Source organism: Cynocephalus volans, chromosome 3 (assembly GCF_027409185.1).
Source record: "Cynocephalus volans isolate mCynVol1 chromosome 3, mCynVol1.pri, whole genome shotgun sequence".
Taxonomy (NCBI): domain Eukaryota; kingdom Metazoa; phylum Chordata; class Mammalia; order Dermoptera; family Cynocephalidae; genus Cynocephalus; species Cynocephalus volans.
Window position 1 is genome coordinate 16,972,202 of NC_084462.1, and position 21,273 is coordinate 16,993,474.

General features: G+C 45.8%; 1 protein-coding gene across 2 annotated transcripts in view; it reads right to left on the reverse strand.

Annotated features, from left to right (window-relative positions):
• Positions 1-21,273, reverse strand: part of MAD1L1 (mitotic arrest deficient 1 like 1) — a 461,087-nt gene that overhangs the window by 156,321 nt on the left and 283,493 nt on the right. For both annotated transcript variants that reach the window (XM_063089903.1, XM_063089902.1), the window contains one exon: positions 5,218-5,308. In XM_063089903.1, the coding sequence (XP_062945973.1) occupies positions 5,218-5,308 (91 nt within the window). The remainder of the gene's footprint in view (positions 1-5,217; positions 5,309-21,273) is intronic.

A 21,273-nucleotide genomic window follows, 5' to 3' on the forward strand; every position in this document is an offset into this window, starting at 1 on the left:
ATGAGAAAGCGTTGCCTGCCTGGTGACGCAGACTGGAGTGGGACAGTCTCCAGGCACTGAGCTTTCTGCTCACAGGGAATCCAGCAATTTTCTACCCACTCCATTTCCAAAAAAGATACACTTATTTTAAATGTCACTGGGCTGCTTGTCTGGTCTCTTTCCTGAGTAGCACTTCAGGCAGCTTCAAGACAGCCCCAACCACAAACTCCCCAGCCCAGCTTCCCCCAGCTGAGTGGGGGGAGAGAAGAGGGTCAGGAGGTGCCCCGCAGAAGTGGAAGACTACTCAGGGGCCTGGCTCTGGAGGGCAGGGAGGAAGAGCTCACAGCGGGGAGGGAGCACTCCAAGGTAGGAGGAGGGGCTCCACCTGCCCTTGACCACCAACCTGCCCGGATACATACCAAATAAGCACCATGATTAGGCAGTATTGAGGGATGGCTGAAGCCAGGCTTCAAAATCCCAGAGATGAATTCTACTTAATTACATGCATGCTGAAGTATTTAGAGAAGAGTGTACAGATGTTTGCAATTTACTTTAAAATGCATCAAAAAATAAAATGGACTGATGGATAGAAAGATAGACAGACAAGTCACAAAGCAGCTGCAGGAAAACATTCATGGCAGAGTCTGGGGTGGTGGATAAATAAATGGGTATTCATTGGAAAATTCTTTCCACTTCGCTGTTATGTTTGAAAATGCTCATAATAAAACATTGGGACAAATCCAATGGGATTGAGTTTGAATGCTGGCTCTGCCATCACTAGTGGGAAACACAGAGACCCAAGAGGACACCAGTAGAACTCCAGTGCTCGGCCCACACTGCATACTCCACACATGGGCGTGTAGCCTGCCCTGTAGGGAGTTTAGTGCCCAGCCACCCCCAGGGCTGCCTGCGTGCCTGACCAGCCTCACTGTGTCTGGCTTCTCCTCAGTGCCTTCAAAGTCCTGGGACTTGGCCCACCAGAACATATGTGTGGGAAAGCATGGACCCTGTCACCAAGGTAAGGCAGTGAGGATGATGGAAGCAATTTGGCTCATCAGGTATGTGCTGGGCTCTCCAGGAACCATTACCTGCATTCTCCAAAGACGGCCTGCAGGGGAGGCCACGTTTTCCACATCCCAGGGGAACACATGGAGACCAGGGATGTAGCCGATGGGGGACAGAGCCATGGCCCACCCCCAGACTTTGCATCTAAGCCCACTAGGCCCAGTGCCCACCTGCTATGAGGAGGTGTCCTCAGAGATATGTCAGGCCCCTGTGGCTGGTCCTCATTTCTGTCTTTGAGAACACTGCAACATGTTCAAACCCCACTCTGCCTCTAACAAATGGTGTCTCAGGTCATCCGTCATGTGCTGGCTAACTGTGGGTCTGTTTACCCATCTCTAAATGGGGCCTCCTGCAGCTTTAATGGCAGCCATCTATGGGTCCCTGGCTGGCTGGATGGAAGTCCTGCTACCCAGGCAGGCCCTGTTCCCACCCCCTCTTCCCACCCCCATTAGTAACATTAGGAATGCACACAGGTCACCCTAGATGAGTGTGGGAACAGCCAAGGACCCTCAGGGAGACCCAGAAAGGACGGCATCACAGTGAGGGCTGCCCAGTGAGCCTCCCACACAAGCCCTGTCGCCCACCCCACCAGGTATCCAGAGAGTAAGCCACACCCAGCTCCAAGTGGTAACCAGGACTCCATCATGTCTTCGCCAACCAGCTGTGGACTAATTACCAAAAGTTCTGACTAGTCAAGCCCCTCTCCAAGCATATGTTCCCAATTAAGTCAAACTGCAGCTGATTTTAATCAATTTTCCTTAAAGTGGCCTAACTTGAAGACTCTCTCCTCCTCCAGAGGGAAGAAAGAGGAGGCAGGAAGAGCAAGAGAGGGTATTAGCATAAGGAGCACTCCAGCAGCCGCTGCCTGTGAACACAGCCCCACAGGACTGAATGCTAACTGAGCGCTCTTCAGAACCCAGCCTGCCATGCCAGGCAGCCCAGCTGGGCAGCCCGTCCATCCTGTCTGGGGTTTCAGATCTGGGGTCTGCACAAAGTATGTGCCCCCAGGACGGGCCCACAAACTGCGGCTTCCTGAGGCCTGCAGTGTCCAGAGGTGTTCAGATTCAATGGGTGAGGTCTTTGACCTCAATGATGGAAAAGACAGGAAGAGCCAACAGATGGACACATGCATTTATTGAGCACCTACTTTGTGCCGGGTGTGGAGGTAAAGCTATGGCATGTTACTTCCCCACAGCTCCCTATGAATGCATCATTATCCACAATTTTACAAAGTAAATATTGGGGGCTCACATGGAAAAACCTACATGCCCAAGACTACCCAGCCAAGGGAAAGAGTCAGGATTCCCACCAAGGGCTGCAGACTCTGACTCTGGTCCCACCCAAGCCCTGGGATGGCTGGCAGCCCTCCTTTGTTTCCACATGTCTAAATCACCTTCAGACCCATCTCAAGCACTGCCTGGACCAGCTTCCTCATTCTGCCAGGACCATAGCTGTGTCGTTCCTTTGTCACTGTCTACTTGATGGGACCCACCCACCTTCATCAGTGCTCAGCCTCTGGCCCTGAACAGATGCGCATCCTCACGTATATTAACAGACAACCAGGGGGCAATGTCTGCCTCCCTGGCATCAGAGTCAGACAGGAAATGTCCCTTACAGTGGGGGGACCAACACCACCTGGAATGATTGGCTCAGCTTTTAGGGTATAAACCTCTCACTGCCCCGGAGCAGGTCCCGCATTACCACCTGCAGCCAGCATGTGAGGTGAGCTGGCTTGAGGGGGCAGAGGGAACAGACCAGTGACCACAGGGCATGCCTGGCTTGGGGGTCCTCAGAGCTGAGACTGGTGAGCTGAAAATGACAGAGGTGGGCAGTGAGGGATGCAGGCTAGCTGCCAGCCTGTCCTCCTGTGAGGTGAGCCCACAGAGTTGTAAGAACTGGGGCTGCAGCAGGGGCAGCATGGGGAAGAACTGGATAACAGCACAGAGGCAGAAATAGGCTCCAAGGTGACACACCTGGGCTCAGATCCAGCTCTGCTGCTCTGAATTTCTTAAGAAAAAAAAATTTCTTAACCTGTGAGGCAGCCTTCTCACCAATGAGATGAGATTGCACCACCTAGCTCAGGAGAGAACCAGGTGGGCCCAGGAGGATGGAGACAGCAAAGGGCAGAGGTGCGGGGTCACTCCCATCATGGAGAGACTCAGCAGGGAAGTGGGGACTCAGCCTGACTCAAGCTGCTCCATCACTATGACCTTCCTGAAACAAGCCCCATTTTCAGGTCAGGGATGGTCCAAAGTGCCGTCAGGATTCATGCTGAACTTGAAGTGCTGGCAGAGTGGAGGAGGTGGCTGGGGACATGGGGAGAGAGGAGGTCAGGCAAGGTCTGGGGGAAGAGTCCAGCTGCAGGACCACAAGCAACCATGGCCTGGAAGCAGGTGAGAGGAAGTCCAAGCAGCTATGAGTGTCCAGTGCTGGGGCAACCTTGAGCCACCCACTGGCGGGACTGTACAGCCTCACCTTCCCTGGGCTTGGCTCTGGAATATCCACTTCCAGAAGTGTAATTGCAGTGGGGGGTGGGAGGGTGCAGAGACAGCAATGGCTGCAGGGCTGTCTAGAAGCCTCACCACTCCAAGGGCTAACCTCATTGCTGCTATCGCCCACTTCACCTCTGAGCTAGTTTCTCTCACACTAACCAGGCACAGTCTTCCCGGCCGTCCCAGTCTAGGGCTCTGTTTGGTTCAGTGAATCCTGAGCTTGACTCTAGGTCACCACATCATAGTACCAACATTTGTTCCCCCAGGACCACCAGGCCCAGTCACAGCCATGCTGTGAGGACTTGTTCACACACACACTCAGTATTCTGTGCGGCTGCCATCACCCATCCACACACTAGGTCCCCGCTCTATTCTGCTGCCAAAAGCTGGGTATCAAAAGCAGGGCAGACACCAGCGCTGACAGCATCCCACTTCCCCAGGCAAGAGCCCAGCCCCTCAGCTCTGGGCAGCCCCAGGACACACACTTGGGCATGCAGCAAGGGGCCCTTGCCTCTCCAAGGGCCCATGCAGAGCTCAGTGGGAGGGTTGCAGGAGACACAGCTAATCCTACCACTTGTGCCAACCCACACACAGTGCAGGCAGCACTTGGCATTTCCCACCAGGTGTCCTGCCCCCCTGTAAATCCTACACAGATACACTCGATATGTGAATACCTAGTGGACATTCCACCTGCACATCATGGTAGTGCTGGCCAACATCCGTCAGGGGTTGACTGTGTGCCAGGGAAAGTGCTCACCTGCACCTCTCTTCTCATTTGCTCCTCAACGACCTCTCCAAGAGCTACTGGAGGACGCCTTGTGAAAAGGTGCACAAGCCCAGAAGCAGCAAAGTGGCAACAAGCAGTTCCTGTGGGGATACACTGGACCCCAATCAGCAAGAGGCTTGGGGAGACATCGAGTCATGAGCTCAGGCTCAGTGCAACTAAATACCCAGCAAGACACTGGCACTCCGTTCTGACGTGGAACAGCCGATGGGCAAGCCTCACCTGAATACTGAGGTCCAATTAAAATGGTACAAGATGACAGGTCCTCAGGCCTAGCACACAGTCCAGCCATGGCTCGAAGCACCTCACTTTATCAAAGATGTCACTTCTACCATCACCAGGAATTGGTAATAAAAAAGAGATTTGATTTGCCTTCTAATAGGTGCCAAGATAAAATCAATGGCCTGCCTGAAAAGTGGGTAACCTCAAACCTGCAGTTCTCTTGTAATGAAACAATTTTAGACAGAATAAAAGATTTAAAAAAAGTAAAATTAAAACAATGCAAATAGCAATCCAACGTCACAATGGCAGTTGACAGGGATGGGCTTGGGTGCAAACCCAAAACCACACAGAAGGCCTCTCTTTGGCTTCTCGACCCTCAAGCCTGTTCCTATCACCCCACAATCTGGACAGACTCCAGGTTCTGCAGTCCACACAGACAGGAGAGAAGGAAGTCAGCAGAGTGAAGAGGGCACCAGGATAAGGAGGCTAGTGACCAGCACAGGCCTGTTGGGGACCTGCTCCACTCTGCTGGACTCTGGGACATGTGCTCCTGGCCAGGCAAGGGGGTGTGTAGAATGAAGTCCCCATAGGTGCAGGCACCATGACATTCAAATCTGGGAAGAAAGCCGGGGAGAAGGGCACACCCCTGCCACGTGGCTGTCCACCAGCACTCACCCGCAGAATGCGCCTCTCAAGCTGCGTTTCAAGCATCTTCTTTTCTTCTTCCAGTCGACTCCTCTCCCCCTCCAGCTCCTCAATCTTTAACCTGCAAGAAGAGTAAGAACATGACAAGACATCCACTGCAGCCCATGATGGAAAAGTCCTGCCCTCTGGTTAATAAAAGGGTGAAAGATAGGAGACTTGGCTATAAAGTTTTGTTTCCAAATATATGTGAAGCTATAAGAAGTCCTGGGGTGACATTAAGAAAAAAGTGCAAAATCATACAAGTACAGGATGGGATCTATTCAGATGGAGAGATATTGCTGGTGGGGCATCTTAGTTGACCACAACTTGATTGACAGCACATAAGAAAAACAAGAGGGAGGGTATGCAGGAATCCATGAGTTCACGCCTTAGAGTGTGACAACAGATTCTAGAGGACACTGAAAAACATGAAAATGACCTCAGGAAAGTCTTCAAAATGATGAAAAGACAGGAAAAGATTTCTAATATGGGATGTGAAAGGAGCTGAGGATGGGGGCCAGAGGGGAAAAACCAAGATAAGGAACAAAAGCAGGCTTTGGGGTGGTCTGTGGCAAATTCCCTTATCTTCTATAGGTCCAGAGGGCAAAACCAGTGGGTAAGACAGGAATGGGGGCAGGTTTTAGCTTACCATAAGAAACTGTCTATTTTTGTCTTCATGTTTTAATTTAATTTTTTGAATAGGAAATATATTCATATGTTTTAAAAGCCAAAGTTTGTCCAGACCTATTGACAAATGGAAACAGTACTTGACACTATACACACAGGGTCAGGAACAGTGGCCATGCCCACCAGCTAGATGGAAAACTTGTAATTCAAGAAGATCTTGGCTCAGTAGTGAGGGTCGTCATTTATTCTAGACTGAGAACTGCTCCAGGACATTCCAGCAAATCACAAAAACAAGACCTGAAAGGCAAACTCTTTCTAAGAAACCTAAGTACGCCTCTGAAAAAAGATCAAGAAGATTTATATGAATACAAAAATGTCTAGAACCCAATAAGCTAAAGTTCATAATGTCCGTCATCCAGTCAAAGATTACCAGGCATCAAAAGAAGCAAGAAAACATGGCCTATGACAAAGAGAATAATCAGTCAATTGGAACATACTAAGAACTGCACAGATATTAAAATGTCAAACAAAGACATTAAAACAATTATTAAACCTGTGAGAATAATAGAACAGTTAAGCACAGACATGAAAGATATAAAAAAAGACCCAGTCAAATTTCTAGAGGAAAAAGCTACAATGTCTCAGATGAAAAACACACTGGATGGGATTAATGACAGATTAGACTGTGCAAGAGAAAACTTTAGTGTACTTGAAGGCATAGCAACAGAAACTATTCAAAATAAAACACAAAGAAGAAAAATAATCTTTAAAAATGAAAAGAGAAGAAGTGAGCCATGGGACAACTTCATGAGGCATGAAACACATGTAACTGGAAAGGAAAGGAGAAAGAGTAAGGGACAGAAAAATACAAGGAAGTTCCAAATTTGATGAAAAGTATAAAGCCACAGATCCAAGAAGCTCAACAAACCCCAAGCACAAGAAACATAAAGACAAAAACTCCAAGTACATAATAATCAAATTGCTCAAAAACAATTATAAAAAAAGAGAATCTTTAAGGCAGCTAGAAAAAGAGATGTCACAAATGGAGGAACAAAGCAAATGAGAGCATGCAGAGAAATCTTTAAGATACTGAAAGAAATATAAAACACGAACCTATAATCCTACGCCCAGTGAAAATGTCTTTAAAAAACAAAAGCAAAATACAGATGTTTTCAGACATACAAAAACCGAAAGAATTCATTACCAGCAAACCTACTCTACAAGAAATGTTAAGGGAAATGCTTCAGGCAGAAGGCAGATGGAAATATGTATCTGCACGAAGAATCAAGGGGCAGTGGAAATAATAATTGCATGGTAAATATATATTTTTTTATATTATTTAAATCTTTTAAAAATATTTAAATTATTAACTATTTTTTTAAAGCAATTGATCATTTAAACAAAACTAATAAAAATATACTGGGGATTTAGGACACAGTATAAATAAAATATATGACAACAATACCATTAATGTTCAAGGTGGAAAAAAACACCACAGTTGTAAGGTTATTTCACTGTATGCGAAAAGGTATAACATCACTTGAAGGTAGACTGTGATAAGTTAACATACATATATTATAAACCCTATAGCATCCTAAAATAAGAAAACAAAGAGTTATATATAGCTAAAAAAACAGAAAAGGAAATAGAATAGAATCATAAAAAATACACGGTTAATTCAAAAAGGCAGAAAAACAGGAAAAAAGGAATGAAGAAGAGATGGGACAAGTGGAAAAGAAAATAGTAAGATGACAAAATCAAACGTAATCATATCAATAATCACATTAATTATAAATGGTCTACCAATCCCAATTAAAATGCAGACTATCAAATTGGATTAAAAAGCAACACTCAATTAGATGCTGCTGACAAAAATTCACTTAAAATATGAAGATGCGGAAAGACATTAACACGCTTTCACTAAGAAAACCAACAAGAGAAAGCCACTTCAGTGGCTACTAACACCAGACAAAGTAAATTTCAAAGCACACACTATTGCCAAGAAGGTAGCTTTATAATAATAAAGAAATCAATTAATCAAGAGAACATAACCCTTAACATGTATATATTAACAAAAGTGCTTCAAATGAAATGAACCAAAAACTGATAGAACTGCAAAGAGGAACACAAAAGTCCATAATTATAGTCACAGATTTCAATACCACTCTCAATAACTGATAGAACAATTAGCAAAAAATCAGGAGGATAAAGAGACTTGAACGACATTACCAACCAACTCGACTTAACTGACATTTATAAACACTCAAACTTATGCAGAAGAATACACATTCCCTTCATATGTGCTCAAAATATTTATAAGATCCTGAACCATAAAAAGTATAGAAGAAATTTAGTAATTCTAAATATGTTCTGTGACCACAATGAAATTAAACTAGAAATCAATACCAGAAAGATAAATGGAAAATATCATTTACAAAAGCATCCAAAACCACGAAATACACAGAGATAAAACTGAACAGGCCATGAAAGGCCTGAGCACTGACTACTACAGAGCATTGCTGAGATATTAAAGACAACTTACATACATGGAGCGATATACTTTGTTCATAGGTTGGACGACTCAAAATTGTTAGGAATGCACTTGTCCCAAATCAATCTATAGAATCAAAGCAATCCCAATCAAAATCCCACAGGTTACTTTATACAAATTGACAAGCTGATTCTAAAATTCGTATGAAAATGTAATGGACCTTGAATAGTCAAAACATTAAAAAAGAAAAAGGAGGACTACCTAATTTCACAAATTATGTTGAAGCTACAGTAATCAAAATAGACAGACCAATGAATCTGAACAGAGTACAGAAACACACACACATACACACAATCTATTTTTGATAAATATACTAAGGCAATTCAATGTAAAAAGAATAATGTTTTCAACAAAAGGCTCTGGAACAATTGGGTATTCACAGGAAGAAAAAAAACACAACTAAAATCCATATCATGTATGATACAAAAAATTAACACCCAAGTGGAAATAAACCTACATGTAAAACCAAAAATTATAAAATTGCTAAAAGAAAATATAGGAGAAAATCTTTGTGAACTTGGGGTAGCCAAAATTTCTTAACTATGGTACTCAAAGCATCATACATCATACATTAAGGAAATCATACACACACCATACATGTTTTAATTGAAAAATTGGATTTCATCATAAATAAAATTTTCTCTTCAAAAGCCTTGGTGAAGAGCATAAAAAAACAAGCCACAGATTGAAAAAACATATTTGTGAAACAAATATCTGATAACGGATTTGCATCCAGAATATATTTACCCTAGAGAAAAGAACATGTATTTCTACACAAGGACTTTACTGATAATATAAAGCAGTTTCATTTGCAATAGCCCAAAACTGGAAAATCCCAAATGTCCATCAACAAGTGAACATATAAACAAATTGTGGTATATCCATACAACAGAGTACTACTCAGCACTGTGTGTACACAGTGATATCTCAAAACAATTATGCTGAGTCAAAGAGGCCAGACAAAATAAGAATACGTACGGTATAATTCTATTAAAATAAAACATAAAATGCCAATCAATCTATAGTAACTGAAAGCTGATCATTTGCGGATGAGGTGAGGTAATCTTGAACGTGGTAATGGCTCCACAGGGAGAGTGTGTATATATGTGTCTGTAAGTGAAAACTTATCGCACTGTCCACTTGAAATGAAGCTGTAAAAAACATGCTGCAAACGACCATTGACATCTATTGCTTCATATGAGACCACCTAATACCAGCTGAAACTTGTTCTATCTCTACGTGTCTTCCATGAAGTGAGAGTCCTTCAGCAAGGAAAATCTGGCATTCAGCATCTTCACTGCTATATACTGATTCAGAGCTAGTCAATCCCTCAAATGTCCTCATTCCTTCAAACTTGCTCAGCCCCTGGATCAGGGAAACAGATTTGAGCTTTGCTCCTGTCTCCTTGCTGATCGACCTGCAATAAAGCCTTTCTTTTCTCAAAAATCCAGTGCCATAGCATCAGCTTCTATGTGCATCAGGCAGCAAGCCTTTTACATGGTAACAATACCTGTAGAGCACTCCTGCAGAACATATTTCCAGAAGTGGAATTACTTGTTAGAGGGTACATACCTTTGTGATCCTGATATAGACACTGCAAACTGCCCTTCCTGGGTGTCTATAGGCCATTCTTGCTCATACCAGCGTCCCGAGAACAGGCCTAAGAGGTTATTTCTGCAATAACAATACTCACTCCTCTTGAGGCAAGGAGCTCCCTGGCACCAGAGATATCTGACCACAGTCCAGTGTTGCCCTGTCTTTCCTGGGAGATGCTATGCACTGTGAGATCTACTGTGTATCATAGGCAACAGTTAATATCAACTGGAGAAGAGTTTCTGGAACCTTGTAAATGCTAAGGGCTCTACAAACAGTTCATTCAGTCCTCACATCCAATCCAGCAGGTAAGTACTGTTATCCCTATTTTAAAAGGTGAAACTGTAGCTCACAGAGGTTAAGTGACAGGCCCAGGATCATATAGCTAGTAAGCAGCCTGTGCAGGATACGAGCCTGGCAGACGAGCCCAGGTTGATGCTCATGATCACTAAATCACAGTGTTTCTTGAAAGTGTAAATTAACTTGCCCAGGTGACTTGTGTGTGCTAGGGTTGGCCTCTAAGGCCACCTTGAGAAGCATGCCTTCTGCAGGGAGAGAATTCTCATCTTCGGGAGAGGCTGAATGAGAAACCCTCCAAGGCTCCTCTTAAAATAGGATATTATGGATTCTGAAGGCTTGAGAGCAAAATGTTCTTGAAAGCTAAATTCAAATAAGCATAATATGCAGACATATTAATAAAAATGGTTTGTTATAATCCAACCTAGCTGTCAGAACAAACCCACATAAATAGTACTCACTTGTACATTTTTATAATAGTACACTTTCTTTGGCTCTCCTCCTTTTCAGGCAAACTTATTGAGAGAGAGGGAGGAAAGACAGAGAATGAATGAACAAGTATGTGTATGCGTATCTGTTCAAAAGCTCAGAATTCTGATTTGCCTTCAAATGGTTCAAAGCAATAAGTTCTGGCATAATTTCCTTGAAACTGACTTACTCCAACTTTTCTAAACATTGAGGCAACTATAGAAATTAGATATCCCAGATCATTTCTTGAGAAGATAAAGCCAATCAAAGCAGGTACGCATATGGATTTAAGTGTTTGTGTGTGCGTGTGTGGAAACTAGCTAAAAAGGGGTCATTGTTCCTTGCATAAACATCTATAATGAATATATCACATACACTGGAAAACTTCTGTAAGCATGATTAACTGTTCTTGCTGAAGTAAAAGACTGAGCAATGGAGGTGGGGCACCATTAAGGCTCCCAGTGCCCTGAACAGAGGACAGCCAGTGGAACTAGAGGCCCAGCTGGACAAAGAGCACCTGGGCCATAAAGCCCCTTGCCCAGGCTGGTCTCCTTCTTGCAATGCCCTGCTGGGCTCCTACCTATCACGCACTGACTGCCCGCATGGGGCTCTGTTGCATGTTGTCCCTGCTTGCTTCTCTATTCCCTGCATCAAATGGCTCGCTCTATGTTTCCAGTGCCAAGCAGTGTCTGGCCCATGGCAGGCATTGATGACCATTTCCTTGAACCTCACAGTAAAGGCTGGTGAGCAGAGGAGAGGACCCTGCTCGGGAGGGGTTCATATGAAGAGGGATGGGGGCCCAGCTCAGCTAGACACATGCTGCAGGTCCTCAGACTAATCACTCTGCCTGTCCAGCTTCTCTTTCCTCATAAAGAAAATGTACATGCAAAGCCTTGCAGGGATCCATGAGACGGAACAAAAACCCTGCACCGTTCTTTCCTCACAGAACACGGCCATAAAGCCTGGACAGAGTTCATGGACTCTGAAGTCAACAGCCGCTGGCAGAGCAGAGGAATGCCCCGCATCCCTGCATCCCCTGACCCCAGCTATACTGAGAGGTACGGGAGTAGGGTGTGGTGAATGTAAAGGAGAGCATTGGTGGGGGGGGGGGGTTTAAGGTGATAACATTATTTTGCACCAATTATGGGGTGATTAAAATTCATAGACCTGTACGCCATAAGAAAAAAGTCAATTTTACTACATAATAACTTTAACGTCCTATACCCTACTGTGGTGATAATCACGTGCCTGTGTATCTATTTGTCAAAACATGACCGTGGCATCTGGTAGAGGATGGTGGTGGGAGGTGTATCTTATTACTGATGTTCTTTAGAACTGCAGGTATATAGTGATAATAAAATGTAGAATGGCCTTTATTTGCTTTAATTATTGCTTTAAAACTCTAAAAGTGATATATCCTCTTAGGACTGGCTCCCTGGATGGACAACTATGACTGCCCCACCTTGGAACTCCACTGCTCATTAAATCATACATTTAAAATGGATGCATTCTATTGTACATACATTATGCCCCAATAAAGTACATATCTTTAAAAACCTTCCCAGGACTGCTATTAGAATGCAGCATGAGAACGCAGAGGGTGCAGGTAGTGCAGTATCTGCCCACAGTATGCATTAAATGAATGATGGCTTCCTCTGATCACAATCATTACTACTAGAGGGAGCAGTAGTCATTGCTCTCAAAAACAGAATGGATCAGAATCCTAAATGCAACCAGACTTCCAAAGGCTAAGTAAAGTCAGTCTTTTGAGGGACACAAAATCCTTTTGCACATCAGTTAAAACACAGCCAACAGTTTACCCACAAAGATCTTCATCACCGTTCCTTTGTGATAGCTGAAAACTTGAAGCCACTCAAGCTCCAAAAGAGTTAAGTCAACTATGTCACAGAGCGACCTGTACATTAATATACATTAATATTTATGAAAAGTTTATAAAAACATGGAAAAGTGTTCATGTGATAATATAAAGTGGAGAAATAAGATTCAAATTATGTGTTTCACTTTTTAAAAAATATGTAAATGAAGTAAACAACAAAGACTTCAGTTAAAGATCGTGGCATGACCATGTGCTTAACTTTAAGTGCAACCTCTCTCAAAATCCCACTGAAACAAGAGTAAAGGTTTTTCTTACTTTTTTTAAAGCCAAATACCTGAAGACAAAGAAAATAAAAGGGACAACATCAAAAAATCTTTAAAAGTTAAGTGATGGATGAGTGGCAAATGACCCCAAAATGCTGAATCTTTTACTAGCAAAGGAAAAGCCAAGAAGCTTTTACACTACAAAATCTCCAAAGTCTCAGGAATAAGTACCTCAGCAGTTATTTTTGGATGCAGGGAGAAGGTACGGCTACAGCTAGAAAACTGGTTGAAGGCCTTTTTTTAAAAACAAACAAAAAAATCCCTAGCCTTTTTAGGAAATAATTACAGAATTACAGGAATTTGCAGAAAACGTACAAGGAGGTCCCGTGTACAGTATTCATCTCTCAGTCACCCCCAAAGGTAACAACTTAAACAACAGTACCAAAACCAGGAAAACTAATTTTGGTGAAATCCACAGAGACTGTTCGAATCTCGCCAGCTCATGTGTACTTACCTATGTGTCCACTTCTGTGCAATTCCACCGTGCGTGGAGATTTGTGTGCCCACCACCATCAAGATACTGACCTGTCCCAACACTGGAAGGTTCACTCTAGATATCCTTTTGTAAACAGACACATGCACCCCACCCCTGAAACCTGGCAACCTCTTCTTCTATTTTCTGGAAGAGATTGTGTCAAATTGATATTAATCATTCTTTAGCTGTTTACTAGAATTCTCTAAGGAAACTATATGGGCCTGGAGATATTTTTCTTGGAAGCATTTTAATCATGACTTCAATTTTTTAATGTTTATAAAATTATTCAAATCTATTTCATCTTAGTTGAGTTTTGGTAGCTTGTGGTTTTTGAAGAATTGGTTCACTGCTTCTAAGTTAATCAATTTGTAAGTGTAAAATTATGTGTAATATTCCCATAATACCCTTTTAATGGCTATAGGCTCTGGAATGACATCCCGTTTCACTCCTGATATTGATGATTTGTGTCTTGTGTCTTTTCATATTTGTCAGTTTTAGTAGAGGTTTATCAATTTCATTGCATTTTTCTAAAAATCCAGCTTTTTGTTTCAATAATTTTCTCAATGTCATTACTTTTTGCTCTTTATTTCCTTCCTTCTGCTTGTTCCGGGCTTATTTTGCTCTCCTTTTCCCAGGTTCTTGAGGTTAGAACATAAACTAGAGACCTTAATGCTATAAATTTCTCTCAGCACTGATTTAGCTGTGTCTCACAAATTGTGGTATGTGTATTTTCATTACTTCTCAGTTGTATGTCTTTCCTTTGAGACTTTGTCTTAGCCACATGGGCAATTTAGAACTGTGTTGTTAATTTCCGAATGTTTAGAAATTTTCCTGTTGCATTTCTGTTACCGACTTCTAGTTTGGGTTCATTATGGTCAGAGAACATACTCTGTATAAATTTGAGTTTTACAACTGTGTTGAGGTTTATGACCCAGGATATGGCCCATCTTGGTGAATGTTCTAGGTGTACTCTGGTGCTTGTTGGATAGAGTATTCCATAGACATGGATTAGATCCTGCTGCTTGATGGTGACATTCAGTTGTTCTATATCTTTGCTGCTTCTTGGTCTAGTCATTCTATCCATTGCTGAGAATCCTCACTACAAATGTGGATTTTGTCTATTCCCCCATTCAATTCCACCAGTTTTTGCTTCACATGTTTTGAAGTTCTGTTATTTGGCAGATCCAGAGGCAGGGCCAACAGCTACCCTGCAGCCCTACTGACACCATTCTGGCAAAAGTGGAGTGCAGACATACACCACACCTCACTGCAGGCTGGTGGGTGTAAGAAAGCTGAGCTTCCCACTGGGTCCCGCTGCATCAGGGATGGGAGAAATGGGGCTGCCTCACATTGCCCGAGCATTACAGGGAAGGGACAGGAGCATTCTGCCGAGCCTCTGACACTGGGTCATGGGAGAGGTGCGGTGAGGAGCCCCCCATCTTGCTCTGCCTCCTTGATGGTGGGTGGGGGGTGAAGGCTCAGCTCCCTGCTTGGCACCCCTGGTGCCAATGCAGCAGGAGAATCAGAGCAGTGTTACTTCCACTGAGTGAGAGAAAGGTCAGCTGCCATTCAGCCCTGCTGACACCACCTGGCATGGGCACTGGGGCACTACCTGCTTTTGCAGGTTGGGGTAGGAGATGAGCTCCTTACTCAGCCCAGCTGACACCACTGGGCAGAGAAGTGAAGCACTGCTGCTTGCTTTCGCTTCTGTGGGCGGAGGGTGGGAAGGGGACAGTTCTTCCTCGGCTTTTGGCTGAAGCTGAGCAGGTATGGTAAAAAAGGTTCTCTGTTCTCCATTCTGCTAGGCTGCCTTTTCCTCTTTTGCTAGTGGGGAACAGGCTTTTCTTGGAGATTTTTGTCTGTGTCTGTTGCAGGTGCTGGATTGGAGATTTCTAGAGTTTCTTGTCCAGGATATGTAGGTTGCAACAAGAAAATTTAGGGAACCTACCACCACGTTGTTCCTCAAGCCCTGGGGTCCGTAGGCAGGGCCTTTCTCCATTGCTAGTGCCTGCTATGCTTGTTTGTTGTGTATGGCCAGGGTTTTTCAAGCATGAGGAGGAATGGAGCTGCTCCATTTGACCAGAACTGGAAGTTGAAAATCTTTTTAAAAATTAGCATCTTTGCATCGTATCTACATTTTACACTGTTGATCCCAATATCTTTGCAGAATACTAGAGGTTTATTTTCTTGAGAGAGAAAACAGAAGGTCTCTGGGCTGAGAGACAAGCCCTCAGATCAGGTAAGGGCAAGGTTACCCCACTGTCAATGGGGGATTCAGGGAAAGTTCCTACAGTGACCCTGAGCTTTGCAGCACTGTCCCCTATTTGGCTCCCAGAAGCTGGCAGTGCAGGCCTATACCTTCCAGACCCACATCTTCTCCAAAGATGCGCAGGCTGAGAGAAAAGACACTAATCTTGAGAGCTCCCCAGTTAAGGGGCCCAGCCAAGTTCAGCTAGTGAAGCCACAGTAACAAACTCCACCAGGCCACAGGATGTCCAACCAGCTGCTTGGTGCCTCACTCTTAATAGGCACAGACAGCCCAGGATCACCAAACACCTAAGGATACCTTCCAGAATAAAAGATCAAGGTCCAAACCACCAAGCTGACAGAAAGAAAAGCAACTTAGAGAAAACAGACTATACAGGGAGAAGAAAACTTCCAAAAGCGTCATTATTAACATCAAAGAGACAGTGAACATACTGTATTGATAAAACATTGTGGGACATTCTATACATGAAAGAATATCCAGAGAACAACAAAAAAAAACCACAAAAAATTCTCAGAAAACTAAAGGTATGGTGACAGAAATAATAAAAGGACAAGTCGATAAAGCTAAGAAAATATTTTAGAAGGTAGAACAAAAAGATTGAAAATAGGATCGAAAACATAAAGAGAGAGAGAACTATTCAGAAATTCCAACATCCAAATAATAGTTTCAGAAAGAAGAAATACAGAAAACAGAGAAGAAATAATTGGTGAACAGCTCAGAAAAGCTCTCAGGAACTGGAGGACATAAAACACCAGAAGGAAAGGCCTCCGAGGGCCCAGCATGGTGCATAAACACAGACCCAGCCTGAGGTGTGTGCGGGTGAAAGCTCAGGATACTGGGGACAAGGATTCCAGAGAGAAAAAAGAGCAGGTCGACGCAAAGGATCCAGCTTGGAAAGGCTCTGCTCTATAGCAGGCCCACCTCTGCTCCCCCACTGCAAGGTAAGGCAGGGGCACGAAGAGCCATGGTGATTTAGTCTGCAGTGCCAGGTACGGAAACCATGCCTGCTTCCATCGGCCACAGTCACCAGCTCCACCTGCTGAGCCCGGGCATAGCAGTGGGTTGGCAGGGGGCCCAGTTTTGGTGCCCAGGATTGCTGATGGGGTGCCCAAGCCTGGGTAAAGGTGCCTTGCTGACCACAGGCCTCCCCCTTCAGCCCTGTCAAAATTCCTGGACTCCCAAGACCTGGCTGGGTAGGTCATCAAGCCGTCCCACCTGGGAGTACCATTTGAGGGTGCCTTATCCTGGCTGCAGCCACCTTTCAGATGGGATCAATCACTCAGGCATACAGAGCCAGGCCAAGGTAGAAGGTTGTGCACAGCGGACGGGAAGTTAGCAGGTTTAAAATGGGACAAAAGAAATGAAAGCTGGTTCTTCTTTTCAGGGGTTAAAGCTCCATGGTGGTCTGGGTTAGGGATGGTGATTTTGCCCATGCCCCCCTCTCCAGCTGGTCCCACATCTCAGAGATCAATCAACTGCCCTGGAAGCTCACTCAGTGAGCAGGGACTGTCTTCCTGATTACACATGTACACAGGTTCACAGGTAGACTTACAGCAGGTGTGTTTAATAAGGATTTATTCAACATTTAAAAAAAAGAATAGTAAGAGCCTAGGACCTGGCTGTCTGGAAAGGAGACAGGCCGAGAAGTGGGGTTCACAGAGCACCATGCTGTCCCCTGAGGGGGGTCAGCGTCTCCAGTGCCCACGGCAACCAAGGTCTCCCTTGGCCCCCAGAACCCGACCTCTTCCCAGCCCATCCGCAGAACCCAGAAGGCCATGAGTTTGGCCAGGAAATGAGGGGCTCTCCGGAGTGTGACTAACAGGTTCTGGCATAGACTGTGAGTATTCAGAATTACTGCAAGACTACCCACTTGCTAAATCCACAGACATTTAGTATTTGCTAGAGCTGCTATTTAACAGCAGAAAAGAACGAACTCAGATTTGTTCCAGTTGAAAGAGCCCTTCAGCTGTTGCCACTTAAATCTTCACTGATGCTTTCCCCTATTTTTCTGCATTGAAAAAAAAAGTGATATATATGATTTATAAGTAACAGATATATACTTGTCTACCTTTTTACATGTAAAAAACACGTCTAGGTAAAAATGTGTGTGTGTGGACCACCCCCCATCCTCCCAGGTACCTGGGGTGGGTGGTGCTGCCCCCTGCGCCCACCAGGCTCCTCTGCTGGCTGGGCTACTTGTGGTCACTGGTGAGGGGCAGGCTGGCCTGGCAGGAGTTGTGGGGGATGAAGGACAGGGCCATCAGTGTCCACTCTGTCTTCGTCTGAACTAAACACTTCAGCAAATGCTCTCTGTGAGTCTCAGAAAAGACCTCCAGGAGAAGTACTTCATGCTCAGCAGGAAGAGGAGAAGATTAAAGGGAGAAATGGGTTTTCATCCAGAGAAGAAGGTGATGGTGAGACCTCTGGCCCCAACCTCACTGGTGCCTCCTCTAGGGGAGCAGGAGCAGCTAGGTCTGACCGGTGTCCGCAGGTACCTCTCTCAGGGGTGGGAGTCTGCAGCTTGCCAGTGCCCCTTTCTGACCCACCCCTCGAGCTGCCCATTGTGGTCCCAGTGCAGTTCTGAGGCTAACAAAACACAACACCGCAACACCTGCCCTTCACTCAAGACAACACAGAGCTACAAACATGGATGCCTCCTCAAGACCCAGTAAACCCCCCGTGTGACACAATGGGAAAGCGAGGCACAGTGACACAATCCTACCAACACTTAGTTGGTGTCTGCTGTGAGCCTGCCACAGGCTGGGGATGGGGCCCAAGTGGGACCAAGCAGGGGAGGGCCAGCAAGTAAGGGCGGGGCAGGGCAGAAGGCCACCTCCCACCAGGAGGGGCAGGGAAGCTGTGAAGGAGGAAGCTGGAGGACCATGAAGGAGGTCGAGACACTGGCTGTTTCGTAGAAGAGACAAGCCTGCAGAGACATGCGCTGGGGGCATAGAGTGGAACGGCTGGATCCACAATGTGGCCAGGTGGGGACCTTACTTGCATGCTTGGGTCCAGCCTCAGCCCTCTGTGCCCCCAGCAGCTGAGGGAGCCAGCAAAGAGGCTCCCTGTAACTGCATACTCCAAGGCCCTCTCCCAGGTCCTCCCAATAGATCCACTGGCTCCCAAATCCTGACAGTGGCCTGCTCGGGCTGAAGGGGGAATCCCCAATGGAGCCACAAGGCCCACTGGGGCCAGGAAGGGTGGGCAGCCACCTGGACGGCCAGTGCCTGCCATCAGACCCAGCTCCAGCTCCTCCTGCCCTCTCCTGCAATTAGATGGAAGACAGAAGTGCTCGGAGTGCATAGGGTGACCTGCCAGCAACTCCCTGCAACGTGTTTTAAACAGACGCTGACCCGATTTCTATTAATTAGCCACCAAGCCACGTCTTTCCACAGCTGCATTCTCCAAATGAGACAGTAGGGACAAGAAGCTTCCATCTTGATGTTAAAGCTACCAATGATAAAGCCCTTTTTAAAAACAAATTCACAGCGACCCAGACCACATAAATCTGACACATGCATGGCCACGCTCCCATCAACAGTGGAATGAAAGACTTTAGGTACTGAAGGGCCTGGCAAAAAACAGAATGCCTGTCCCCTAGAGAGGAGAACTGAGAAGCGTGGTGCTGGACCCTGGTGTAGTGACCCCAGTGCAGGTAGGTGTCTGGGGGCAGGCTGTCCTCCTCTACTCCACCACCTAACAACAGGGCTCCCAGGAACTGGAGGATGCATGGTCCATCTGCCTGATATGGCATTCAGGACCCTGTAGGGTTAGGTACCAACCACGCCAGCCCCCCAGCACTTGATAATGCTGCACCACACACCTCCTCCATGAAGGCTGACCCCACAGCCTCCATCCTGGCACCCGGCATGCATTTAGATGCCTTTCTCCATGGATGGCACTACATGTTCCTGGGTCCTGCTAACCCTCTTGCAGTAGACACATGCTGAAGCTTGTCTGCCATCCCATCCTTGGCCTTGCACAAGCTCCCAACCAGCCTGGAATGTACTTCTATGCTGCTCCCCCAAGTCTTACTCAAATGCTACCTGCCCTCTGAGGCCCCACAGCCCACTCCTCTATACTGTAAGTACTTCATCACTAGATTCGGGCTGCTCCTGCAAGTTGGGGTATATGTGTGGGAGGCATGTTTTACTCATCTCTGCAGTGAACAGCCAATGTCAGCTTGGAAGGGGTGTTCCCACAGCAAATGCTTGGCTAGCACTTGGCTGTGTGACAGCTGGCCTACCCTTGCCAAGTTCTTCTTCCCTCTCCCCAGCCCTGGCATCCAGGGATGCTTTTAAGCTACACAGCTGATCATGTCACTCTTCTACTTTAAAGCCTCTAATGACTTCCTAGTACTCACGGGATAAAGACCAAAACTCCCACCATGGCCCTTGCCTGGTCTCCAGCTTCCCTGCTGTTCTTTCTCCTCTGATGGCAGCAGCCCTTCCTCCCCAACTCACTAACCCTCACGGCCCTCCACCTGCATCAACCTGATTGCATGCAGATGTACTTTCTAGGGGAGACCTTTCTGTCTCCCCACACCTGTCCTCATGGCACTGTGGCACCCCTCTCAGTCTGTGTGTATAATACCGCCCCCCCAAGCCCTTGTTACACTGTGAAACTGATGGGGACAAAGATGTGTGTCTGCTCACCCTCCATCAGCCTCCATGCTCAGCCCAAGCCTCACACAGCAAACACTCAATATCTGAACAAATGAATGACTGAATGAATGCATAGCAAACTCAAAATCTGCCCCAAAGAGAGCTACTTATAAGGTTACAGTCCATATGTGTGAAACGCTTAGGAAATAAATGATGGAAAAAACCTCAAACATAGAAATGATCCAAACTGCCATTTGCCAAATATATGCTTGGCCAGGCTGGACTAAAGGCATCAGAAGTCTTTTCTTGTTTTACTCTTAACAACCCTGCAGAGTAGGGGTTATCCAGCCTTTACCGATTAAAAAATGGAATCAGGGAGACACAGGCAAGGCCATTCTAGCAACAGATGGCCAGGACTCGCTCCAGGTCTGCTGGGACCAATGCCTACGCTCTTCACCGCTGTAAACCCCTGGAGGAGGGTTGCTCTCACTCTAGCTTCATGCATCTCACTGAGGGGCCATCCAGTGTCCACTGGAGCTGTCTGGGTTCCCACATCCCATCTCCTCTGACCCACTAGAAGCAGCTCCTGGGGCAGGAAACCCTAGATGCCCAGTGTCTGGCCTATAGCAGACATTAAGAGCAGAGAGGTGGCGAATGCTCCGAGGTGTTCAGAGCTGCAGGCTGCCCAGCCACACTCACCCTGTGTCCACAAGAGTCTGGTAGGACATTGTCAACCTGCCCAGCAGCCACTTACAATCACAAATTGAAATGGCAAGGCCAACGTGAGGGATCAAAGGAGGGCCAGGAGCGGAGCTTCTCAAAGTTCCATCTATGTCTCCCTGGAAACCCCTTACTTAAGGATCCTGATACATCTCCAAGGCAAAGGGAAACAAAAGCATCTCTGGGAAGCATCCAGCCCACAGCCCCTGCAGCTGAGACGGGCCAGCATACATGCAGGAGAGGGATGAGGGATAATGGGCATGCTCCAGGGAAAGCACACTGG